General features: G+C 47.0%; 1 protein-coding gene across 1 annotated transcript in view; it reads right to left on the reverse strand.

The window, feature by feature from the left end:
• The window catches only part of Rac1 (Rac family small GTPase 1), a 22,184-nt gene extending 10,613 nt beyond the window's left edge, over positions 1–11,571 (reverse strand). Inside the window, exons 1-2 of the mRNA XM_021222482.2 lie at positions 11,277–11,571; positions 941–1,012 (exon numbers count right to left, since the gene is read on the reverse strand). Of these exons, the coding sequence (XP_021078141.1) occupies positions 941–1,012; positions 11,277–11,311 (107 nt within the window). The 5' untranslated portion in view covers positions 11,312–11,571. The remainder of the gene's footprint in view (positions 1–940; positions 1,013–11,276) is intronic.
• Positions 11,572–12,500: the final 929 nt, after the last annotated feature.

Below are 12,500 nucleotides of genomic sequence, written 5' to 3' on the forward strand. Positions count from 1 at the left end.
TAGCTGTCTTCAGACACTCCAGAAGAGGGCATCAGATCTTGTTACGGATGGTTGTGAGCCACCATGTGGTTGCTGGGATTTGAACTCAGGACCTTTGGAAAAGCAGTCAGTGCTCTTAACTGCTGAGTCACCTCTCCAGTCCCCAAAGGGGGCTTTTTGTTTGATTGGTTTTTTTTTGTCCTATTATTTGTAGTACTTAAAAACAGGGGCCCTTAGTATAAAAATCAAGCTTAAGCTAGTGTGACTTACAGGCTGTACTGAGCAAAGCAACCTTTATAAAGATGGTGGGGTGATGTGTTTTGGGAGGCAAGGTAAGAGTGCAAGTCAGCCCCAGCTCTATGGTGAAGCCCAGTGGTCTGTCTCCCCAAGGCGAGCCTCCAAGGGTGCACTGGCTGCAGACAGCAGATAGCACAATGTGTAGCAAATGAGGCTCCAGTGAGCCATCAGTGAGAAAAGCATTTGGTCTTCCCACCCAATGGGGCTGCCCATACAAAATCAGCAGCCCAGAATCCACGTCTGCCCCACCCCACCCCCGGCTCAAATCTACAGCTTTGTAAGTATGACATGGAACCACCTGATGACTTGCCAGAGGGTCAATTCCCTCTGATGCAACCCTCTGTGCACCAGTTCCCAGAGCCCGGTCAGCAGCCTGTTGTGTTCAGGCTCTGGGCTGTACACTCCCCAGCCTGTACACTTCATGGTATAATTGTCTTTTGTTTCCTAAGAATCAATCAGGAAACTGTATATTCCCTCATATGAGGAAATCATACATTAATTGGCTCATTTTTCAATTTGAAGTTCCAGACCCCTAACAATTCTCTATCAGTCGCTGATTCAGAGGAAAACAGACACTAACAGCTCACACGGGGATCCACACAGGGATCCGCCAGGGCTCTAGCACAGCACAGCACGCTGGTCCCAGGCTGAGGAGGATACTCACACAGTGGGGATGTACTCTCCAGGAAAGGCATTGGTCGTGTAACTGATGAGCAGGCAGGTTTTACCAACAGCTCTGAAAGAAGAGAAAAGGGCTGTTAGTCAACACGGCATGGTCCTGGCTTCCACTATCCCACTACAGCATTCTAGAAAAAGCCAGGGAACAGCTATGCCACATCCATAAGCATAAACAAATGTTTCTGTAACACTTAACACTCTGCACATAGTTTCATCTTAAAAACAAAACCAAACCTTTGTATTCTCAGAAAGGCAGATTCAACAGCCCCCTTTCTGTTAAGGTATGTGGTCAAGAAGTACTGCATACTGAGTACAGGACCCAGAGAAATGGTTAACATAAAGTTTCTTCTAGAACATCTTCCACTCTGATGACTGCTAAGTGACCGTGGCTGCTCTGCAACATGGACTGGTATTTCTGACTGACGGTGCTGCCTCTAGGTGGCAATGCTGCGAACCCCACGCCCTGCCCACAAGCCTGTCCCTCCCAGAGCACCAGCAGTTAAGCAGCCACAGGACTCTCGCACTCCCAAGCTGAGAAAGGAGCTAACAGCATACACCCTAACATGTTAACGAGGGGCACAGGGATGGAATAAGCTTCCTGAACAGCTGCTAAGACAGAACACAAGAAATATGCAAAAGTAAGTACATTAAGGGGACAGACACCACTAATATTCTCGAGGCAGAAGTTAGGGTACTGTTTGAAAAGCTCCCAACCACTTGGAATAGTTTTCAGAATATTACTAAAAATAAAAACTGTTGTACCATTCACATAAAAAATATATCAATAAAATCTCTTAAATTTCCTCCCACAGACCCTAACAGACTTGAGGGACATCCAAAAGGTTCAGTTCAAACAGTTCTGTGTACTGAGCCTGGCTCCCTGCTGTCTTCTGCTGATGTACTAAGGTCAGGATGGAACACTGGTGCTGACCTGGAAGACCCCACTGTTCAGCACAGGCCACTGTAGACCAGGGCTCGCTATCCAAAGGCAATCTTTATACTTTCCTTCCACACTTTGGGACAAGGGCTCCACAAGGGCAGGAGCTCAAGCACTCATTCTTGCCAATACTTGCCTGACTTGTAACAGTATAAAGGGCTTAATGAAGTTGGAACTCCCCACCCTAAAGATCTCACTGTCAAACATTACATCACTGGCAGGTAACTTCCAATCCCGTACGGCTTTCTAAACAGAAATGACTCATTAGACATTTATCTTGTGAGAAAGGCTTAGAATGTCAAAACAAACCTGTATGAGCAAGAGCCTAAGCTCTGGAGAGGCCTAGATCTAAGACTCAGACCAGTTCGTAGCAGTCTCTGACACCCCTGAACTTCCTTTTGCGCCCCAGCTTTCTTGCTGGTAAGCGGACGCTCTGAACTACAGTGAGTCCACACAAGGAAGGAAGGTGCTGAGATACGTACTCTGCAGGAAACTCAGGGAACAGCAGCAAGTGCTGGCCCAAGCCTGTATCTCAACTTCTGGGACAAGACAAGAAGATGTCCAGGAGTCCCGGGGCAGTCTGGGCTACACAGTGAGGTCTACTCTCGCTAGAGCTACTCGCTAAGAATCTACTTCAAACCAACACAAACACAGAGTAGCAAAAGGGGGTGGAGGATAGAGAGAAAATAACAAGGGTGAAGATATCAAAGTGCATCCCATACGTATATGGGTATGTCAGTGAAACTCTTGGCACAGTTAATACATGTAGTAATTAAAAGAATAAAATCTCCCTGGGGCTGTAGCTCAGCAGTAGAATGCTTGCCTAGTGCACAAACCCTGTCCGAAATCCCCAACACGTCCTCTGCCTCACACTACTACCAGCTCCAGCTATCTTTGAAAGACCCAACTGGGAAGGTACTGGTAAAACCTGGTACTGAGAATTGTGTTGCTGTTATTTGTAAGAATGCATGTGTGCACACCACACAGGACACAGCGTGCGTAAGATGAAGAAAAACTAAAGGCAGCAATTCTCCACCTGTGGGTCCTGACCCCTTGTGGGGGGCACACTGTATGACCCTTTCACAGGGGTCACCTAAGACCATTGGAAAACACAGATATTACAATTTGTAACAGTAGTAAAATGACAGTTATGAAGAAGCAATGAAAATAATGTTATAGTTGGGGGGTCACTGCAACATGAGAAAGGACCACTGCTTTAAGGGACTAGGTAGCAAAGAAGTAGATAAAACTCTTAAGTTTCACCACAGACCCTAACTAACTTGAGGGACATCCTGAAGACTCAGTTCAAACAGTTCTGTATACTGAGTCTTCTGCTGATGTACTAAGGTCAGGACATCGTGTGCACCTCAAGTTGTCAGGCTTGACAGCAAGCACTTCCACCTACTGAACTGATCTCACTACACAGTCCCAAGGGCCTTGAACTCACTCTGTAGAACAGGATGATTCTGAATGTGTCCGTCATGATTCTGTGACCCATTCATTTCTTCCTCCTGAGTCTGGGTTACAACTGTGAGCCACCTTGCATGGCTGGGAAATGTACTTCTTACTAATCATTATCGACTACAATTTATGTTCTAGTAAAAACATGGCTATAAGCTGGGCGTGGTGGTGCATGCCTTTAATTCCAGCACTTGGGAGGCAGAGGCAGGCAGATTTCTGAGTTCGAAGCCAACCTAGTCTACAAAGTGAGTTCCAGGACAGCCAGGGCTATACAGAGAAACCCTGTCTCAAAAAAACAAAAACAAAAACAAAAACAAAAAAAATGGCTATAGGGCTAGAGAGATGGCTCAGTGGTTAAGAGCACTGACTGCTTTCGAAGGTCCTGAGTTCAAATCCCAGCAACTACATGGTGGCTCACAACTATCCCTAATGAGATCTGATGTCCTCCTTCTGGGGTGTCTGAAGACAGCTACAGCATACTTACATATAATAATAAATAAATCTTTGGGCCAGAGCAAACAGGGCCGGAGAGAGAAGAAAAAAGTGTCTGAAGACAGCTACAGTGTACTTACACATAGTAAATCGTTTTTTAAAAAACAAACAAAAACAAAACAAACAAACAAACAAACAAAACCCATGGCTATAGGTTGGTGATGCACCAAGTGGGGTTGGATCCCCAAAACCAAATAAAGCTACCCAGGGTGGGAAGTCATAGCAAGTGTGCGGCCAGCCTGGGCTGTGGGCGAGCCTGTCTCTATGTGCTTTCCCTCAATTCTTCATTTAAGAAAGGATCAGCATAAACAGAAAGGCTATGACTTCTCTTAGTGTACTTACGGATTCCTTGTGTGTTCTAGAGGCCAAAGTCAACATCTGAACTATAGGAAGTAACGTCAAGAGTATGTCCACATGGAGAATGTTAGACATATTTAGTCACAGCCACAACTGACACACTACAGAATTTCTGGAAGAATATCTGCTTTGGAATGTTCTGTATATGTAAGTGTTCAGTCTAACCTCCTGTTATTAATTTTTGAACTCTAGGCAATGGCCCTGGGCCTACTAGAAGACAGCCCTGTCCATCCTACACTGGCTCTCCCCTAGCACATGACATTACTATTTGTTAAGCTATCTGCACTTCCTGCCCTGTCCTACAGAAAGGACCAAGAATGAAGGCTACTAGTGATTTCCGGTCCCACTGAAGTCTTCCCTTTCCTGTTGAGAGAACTTTGTACTTAATGTCTCTCTGCTTTGACTAGCTTTATTCTTACTGTCTGAAACCTACAAGCCAAACCTTCAAACACAAACATCAGTAACCTATAAGCACTACAATTTCCTCACATTAAAAAAGCATACAGATCAGGGTGGGGACGGCACTTGCCTTTAATCCCAGCACTTGGGAGGCAGAGGCAGGCACCAGTCTTCCTACAGAGTGAGATCCAGGACAGCCATGGCTACACAGAGAAACCCTGTCTCAAAAACAAAACAAAATCCCATACGTAGGGAAGCTGGCATGATGGCTTGGTGTCTAAGAGCACTTGCTGCTTTTGCAGTCTGACCCACAGCATCTGCATCAGAGGGCTCACAATGCCTGCAACTCTCTTCTGCAGGCATCTGTGTGTGTACACACACATACACTCCTTTATATACACATAAAAAAATTTAAAGGTATGTAAGAAAATGGAGTGTGTAATCACAGCTTGGAAATCTTGAGGAGAGAAGTGTTTCTTCAAGTTCCAGTCCTGTGTGAACTACATAGCAAAACCCTGTCCTATATATATATATATATATATATATATATATATATATATATATATCCATCCATATCCATCAGCTATAGCAGAGTGGCAGAGAGAGCTTGCCTAACATACACAATCCTGAATTCCAACCCCAGCATCAAAGGATGGGGTATATATCTAAAAAAGAATTAAAAAACAAAAAAAAACAAACAAACAAAAAAAAAAAAACTGTGCATATGGCCTTGTAAGAAAAACTGTTCCTAAGATAGACAAACCAGACTCATCCATTAGCAGCTGAAAATCAAATGCAGAACAGGCAATTATTATCTAAAATCCCAAAATCCAAACAAGAAGTCAATCTCAAGGGCAGGGTATGGTGATGAATTCCTGTCTAGCTCTTACAATCCAGAGTTCAGGTCTAGCCTTGGGTACACAGGGAGTTTGAAAGCTACCCTGACCTATATGAGACCTTGTTTCAAAAAATAATGTGGGAGCTGAAGAGATGGCTTGGAAGTTAGGCCAGCTTGTTGCTTTTCTTTAGCTCCCAGCTCCCAAATCACACTGCTCACAACCACCTGTAACTCTGGCTTAAGAATATTCAGTGCCCTCTCCTGACCTCTGTGGGCATTCGTGCGCATGACATCCACTCATTAAAAATACACACAAACATTTTAAAATAATTAAAAAACGAGGGCTGGGGCTGGCGAGATGGCTCAGTGGGTAAGAGCACTGACTGCTGGCCTTGAACTCTTAAGTAGGCAAGGATGACCTTGAACTTGTAATCCTCTTGCCTTTCCCTGTACAGGTGTATGCTGCCATAACTGACTTAAGTGGTGCTGGTGCTAGGGGTTGACATAGAGCTTCATGAGTGTGAGGCATGCATGCTACCAACTGAGCTAAATCCCTGGCCCCAATGCTCACTCGGGGCAGAAAGAATCCCAACAACCACATGGTGGCTCACAACCACCTATAATGAAACTTGATGCCCTCTTCCAGAGAGTCTGAAGACAGCTACAGTGTACTTATGTATAATAATAAACAAAACAAGGTGGAGAATGACTAAAGATGCCTTTGCCTCCATGTAGACATATGCATGTGCACTCCCAAACCACACACAAGCCCTCTCATTGAGTAACTGAAATACCCTGATTTCTGAGATAGAAGGTATATAAAGAAAGAGTGTTTTTAGAAAGATAGATGAATCAGTAAGAGTAGTTCAGTACCAGGAAAAGACAAAGCAATTCAAAAGTCTCAAGTTTACAAACCAGGTACGTCATGACCAACGTGTATAAAGACAGTCATTACCACCCTTAAAGACTTCAAAATGTTAAGGCTATGTACAAAGCTTCTCAGACACTGAAGGCTGAAGATACTACACATATCACTATGGATTGTCAAGTGACAATCCAGCTAAGACACAAAAGTTACTTTACACACACACACACACACACACACACACACACGGAAAGATGCCGTGTGTATGTGTGTAGAGAGAGATAAGATACACATTTATGTCATATATAAGTGATTCTATATGTAGAACCACTTACGGGGGCTGGAGAAATGCTTCATCTCTTAAGAGCACTGGCTGTAGCACTTGTTTTAGAGAACTCAGGTTCAATCCCCAATACCCACATGGTGGCACACACCAGTCTGTAACTTCAATTCCAATGGATCCAAAACTCTCTGGCTTCCCAGGGCACCAGGAACTTGATACACAGACATATATGCAGGCAAAACACCCATGCGTATTAAATAATAATAATAAAATCTAAATTTGGAAGCCAGAGGAGAATTCAAGTACTTGTGTAACAGGTCAAACATAACTCATGAAGAGCTTGGGCAAATGTATGGGCCATGCCATCAGTTCCATGGAAGCAGAGTAAAATGTGTTCATTCCTGTAAGGATGACATCATAGGAGGCTGACCTAACAAAATTCCTGGACAGCAGTGTCTAAGCTAGACACACTGATGGACAGACAAGAAGTAAACGTCAAGACATTTGCTTGTTAGGCTTCTGGTCAATCAGAACTAAACCAACAGTATTAAAATCCCCTGAGTTAGTTGTGATGGCGCATCTCTTCAAAGCCAGCACTCAGGGCTTGTGAAGGCAGGAGGAGTTAGAAGCCAGGGTTCAGTAGGGATTTAATGAAATAGTGTAACACTTACCTACCAAATGTGAAGCCCTAGGTTCAGTTTACAGTACCAGAACAAAGAAAAAAAGGTGGGGGAGGGGCGCTAGAGGGGGGGAGGGGAAGGAGAGGGGGAAAGCGCTGGCTCAGTGTGGCTCAGCACATGCCAGACCATCGCCAAGACAAACACGCGGGCTCTGTTTTCAGAAAGTACGTTTTAACTCTCTCATATTTGTTACCCACGGTCAGTTAACTTTTGAAGGGACTAACCCACCAGAAGGATGCAGGTCGATGAATCTAACATAGCCATAACAGATGTTCTCTAACTGTAATCCCTCAGATTAAATCGTAAAGTTAGCAACTTGTGTGACCTCAATCAATCTGTCATCACTCGGCTTTTAACCCTGTAAAATTTCATAGCTATATGTGATATTAGGCTTGCCAGCTTTAAATTTTTCAGAATAAAAGACATTCCAACTATACCTCAGGCATACTGTTTATTTGATAAATAGCAGAAAAATATTATTGGCATGAAAAGCCACGTATCTACACCTCTAAATGATGGTTCTCAACCTTCCTAACGCTGTGACCCTTTATTTAATCCAGTTCTTCATGGTAAGGTGGATCCCCAGCCATAAAATTATTTTCGTTGCTACTTCTTATCTGTAATTTTGCTACTGTTATGAATCACTATGCAAGATATCTGATATTGGATCCCAAGTGGATTATAACCCACAGGTTAGGAACCATTGTTCTTGACCAGGGTAATTCAGAATGCAAATCTCGAATCTTTTGGTATGTGTACACTTCTCTTGACACTTAGCCCCAATGATATCAATGTCAAGTACAGAACAAAAAAATACAGAGTCTGGAGAGGTGCTCAAAGAGTCTGGAGAGATGCTCAATGGTTAAGAGCTGAGGACCCAGGTTCAATTCCCAGCACCCACATAGCTTGCCATGGTGATGCTTACCCTCCCTCCCTCTCCCTCTCCCCCTCCCTCCCTCTCTCTCTCTCTCTCCTGCACATGCTGATACATTTCTTTAAACAAGACTGAAAACTTCACGGCCAGGAACTGCATTTTTACGTCTAACGTTCTTCACAGACCCTCACAGTAAAAACAAAACCCAACAATGACAGTGAGATGAGAAGCAAGTGGGAACGGCTCCTCAGAATAGGCACTGGACCCAAGGCAAAGGAGAAGGAAAGAGAAAACCACAGCAACGATGGTAACCGCACTCGCTCAGCACTCCATAGGACCAGGCACTCAAGAGCCTCTTCAGACTCAGCATCTCATTTAGGCTTGTTTAACTTTCCCTTGAGGCACCTCTCTTGAGGAAAAAATGATATGCTGAGGATTACTCCGAAGGTTAAAAGGGTACTGAGGGCCAGAGATGGCTCAGCAGTTCAGAGCACTGGCTGTTCTTCCAGAGGACCCAGGTTCCACTCCCATCACAACCTAGTGGTTCACAGCTCTCAGTAACTCCAGTCTCAGGAGATCCTCTGCTGGCATCAACATACGGCACGGACATACACACAAAAACACCCGTACACATTTAAAAAGGTAGGGAGAAAAAGAAAGGCGTGGCAATCCAAAGGAACCCTACAGCAGCATTCTACACGTTTTTACTGGATTTTTTTTTAAAAGTCAGCAACAGGCTAAGACCTACCTCAGCTGTTCAGACGTGCCAGGAAACATAAGGCCCTAAGTCCCAGCTGGGAGTGGGGGTCACAGAGCTCCGGTGTTAGTGTCTGACTGAGCACTCGCATACCTGTTGCACATCTTAGGCATTCTCAAGCACTAAGGTCTGGGTCTGGAGCAGCAGCAATTTACCTTTTTAAAAAGCAATTGTCTTGAGATGTCTTTCAATGTACTTTTTCATATTCATCCCTACTTCCTCCCAACTCCACCCCAGCTCTAAAATCTCACCCAGTCCAATCTGTGCTGCTCATCCAGAGATTCAACAGTGTGAGGCCTCGCACTAGGGCTAGTTTCCCTCAAGGACCACACCCATAGAGAACACTGACTGGCTCACCCCTTAGAAGCATCAAGGGCCCCTCTCTACTCGGCCTAGGCCCTCTCTGCCCTGGGCTAGGATCTTTTTTTTTTTTTTTAAGATTTATTTATTAGTATTTATATGTAAGTACACTGTAGCTGTCTTCAGACACTCCAGAAGAGTGAGTCAGATCTCGTTACGGATGGTTGTGAGCCACCATGTGGTTGCTGGGATTTGAACTCCGGACCTTCGGAAGAGCAGTTGGGTGCTCTTACCCACTGAGCCATCTCACCAGCCCTCTGGGCTAGGATCTTATACAGCTGCTGCTGAGTTCACAAGTGGAATCCAGAAAATACTGTTTCCGCCCGGTGTCCCTGACCTCGGCTCTTACAATCTCTCTTCCTCCCCTTGGTCCCTAAGCTCTGGGAGGAAAAGAGGACGGTGACAGAGCAATTTAACCTATTAAAACACTAGGAATGTGGTAGTATTCCCCAGCCCACAAACTGCTGGTGAAACATTTTTAACTTTTAAAGGAAAGTTCAGGTAAGTTTTAAACGTTCCCCAGCAAGGTGCTATGTTATAGCTCAATCACAATACGAAAAGAGAAAGAGACAAACAGACAGACAGTCCACCCAGCCATCCTGCCTTCACTTAAAAAGCAGGCCTGTGGCTCACACCTGTAAGTCCAACGCGCGCGTATGTCCTAAGGCTGACAGGAGAATCATGGAGTTGGGACCAAGCAGTCAGAAGCCAGGATTTACACACAAAGACCCCGGCTTCACAATACATATTCACTTAGACAGCTTCACTATCAAACTAACTGCCCCAAGCGACAAAGCCTTCTTTTAGGAGGTGAAGGGAGAGCACCACTGACATTCCTACTCAATGAAATTCCAGTGTGTCCTTAAATACACTGAACCGCATCTGTGAGACTTCCTGATTCCAAGACAAATGCCACACACTGACATGTTAGCAGAAAAATAAAGTTTTCTGACCGTTTGGCTGCCTTAAGTTACAGGGACGATCCCAAAGTCTAATGCAGAGTTCTGTAAATACGCTGAACAATCGCTCATAAATCCATGGGCTCATAAATCCATGGGCGGCGAGTGCTTACTGCAAGGGTGGAAAGGCATTAGCCAAGTTTTGCAACGTATTCGACTGGACTTGAAAATGGACCAGTTGCACTCTGCGTTTGAGGAAACGGGTGGTAAATCTCCAAGCTTCCTCGTTAACACGAACCTACACAAGCTACGCTGAGACGCGCGATTTTGCTCCGATTACACTGAGATTCTTGTTTCTACCGAAGGGGGGGGGGTGGAGGGACGGACTGCATAAGACCAGTCTTGTCTCCCTCAAGGGCCTGAAACCATCACGGTCAATCACGAAAAGAATTGCCTCGAGTCACAGGGAGCTGGATCTGCTACATCCATATCTAATGCTTTCCGAGAAGGTTTGTTTGGTTTGGTTTGGTTTTTTTTTTTGTTTTTTTTTTAATAACCGCACTTCGTTCGATGGACAGTCTCCATCACACTCCTTCAGCTAGCATCCCAGTAACTTTCTCGGCGTAAAGTGTGAAAAATGAATATTTTTATAAACACCCTGCCAAGTCGAAGCAACCGAGCCCTTTTCCCAAGTTCCAGGTCACCCAAGTGACTGCATGCATACGACCGATTCGGAGGCCGTTACCTATCCCAGTTCTCGGGGACCTAGGGGGGGGTACCCTGAGTAAATGAACAAACTACACGTCCCTTTCTCAAAAGACAAAAACAAGGGAAAAAAATGTTCATAGAAAAATGCTTCAAACCAGCCTCGCCTACGTGCCAAGCCGAGCAGGGCGACGGGCGGCGTCCGGCCCGGGAAGAAGGCAGGAGGGTGGAGTTCACTTTTTCCCTCCGGCCGGCTCGCCCAGGCCCTCCCCCAACCAGAAGCCGGAATCAGGCCCGGGAGGGTGGGAGGCTCGCGCCCCCCCCCCAGAAGGCCGGGCGCGCGCTCTACGCCAGCTCGAGGCTTTCGGGGCCTGCGGGGGTCCCCCGATGGCGCCCGGCGCGGCCGTGCACTCACCCGTCTCCCACCACCACACACTTGATGGCCTGCATCTGGGCCGCTCGGTGGGCCGCGGCGGCGGCGGCCGGTGGCCGAGGCGCGAAGCGGCGGGCTCGGGAAGCGCGGGACGGGCGGGCGCGAGGCTGCGGGCGGCGGCGGGGCGCCGAGTGCCGGGACCGCTGTCCACGCCGCCGGGCCCTCAGCGCACGGGAAGGCGAAGCGCAGCGGCAGCCACCACCCAAAGCTGGGGAAAACTGCAGAGAAACAGGAAATGGCCGCTCCACTCACATCCGGCCTCCCCTCCCCCTCGGTGCCGTCGACGCAGCTCCCAGGCTCCGGGCGGGGCCGCGCCCGCCTCCCGCGCGCTCGCCCGCCCGCCCGCCCGCCCGAGCCGTTCCCGGCTTCCGCGGGCTTTCGGGAAAGCTCGGCAACAGTCGGCTCCGGCCGGAGACCGGGCTCGGCGGCCGCGGGGCGGGGCCGGGCGGGGCCGAGCGGGGCGGGGGGGGGGGAGGCCGCCATTTTGGCACGCTAAAGCGTCCCGGGTGTGAGCGGGTCTGAATCCTGGGGTTACGGGTTCGGGTCTGTCCGGTTCGCTCGCACCCACGTGTGCCAACTCCAAGGAGAGATCCCTGAGCCCCCTTGTTATGCGATAACTGCAGTATGCTGTAGCATAAGGTCCTGCTAGAAAATTCCGTATAGCTTGTGCCACAGTGAGATCCTGTCTCAAAAAAGCAACTGCTAGGGATGCAGCCACACCTGGGGCTCCATCCCTAGCGCGTCACAGCCTGACCTGGTGGCTCACCTGTAATCCCAGCACTTGGTAGGCGGGAGCAGTAGAATCCTGGGGGGTCAACCTTAAGTACAACCTCTGGATCTGCAACTCAGTTGGTAGAGTGCTTCCCGAGCAGATACAGATAAGAAACCCTAGGATTGAGCCCCACTACGCTATGAAACAGATGTGTTACTGCATACCTGGAATCCCAGCTCTGGGCTGGAGGTAGCAGGAGCATCTCAAGTTTGACCTCTGGCTATATAGAGTCCAAGGTTAACCTGACCTACCATGAGACTTTCTCAATGCGGGGGGGGGGGGAGGGGAGGGAGCACTAACCAAACAAAACTATAAGGAAGAAAAAACAAACAAACATACCATTAAAATAATAAACAGAAGGATAAAGGACAGGAAGAATTCTTTTAAAGGTTGCTGATATGATAGGGTAAGCATATAATTCATTCACAAATAAG

Source organism: Mus pahari, chromosome 23, assembly GCF_900095145.1.
Source record: "Mus pahari chromosome 23, PAHARI_EIJ_v1.1, whole genome shotgun sequence".
Classification (NCBI taxonomy): domain Eukaryota; kingdom Metazoa; phylum Chordata; class Mammalia; order Rodentia; family Muridae; genus Mus; species Mus pahari.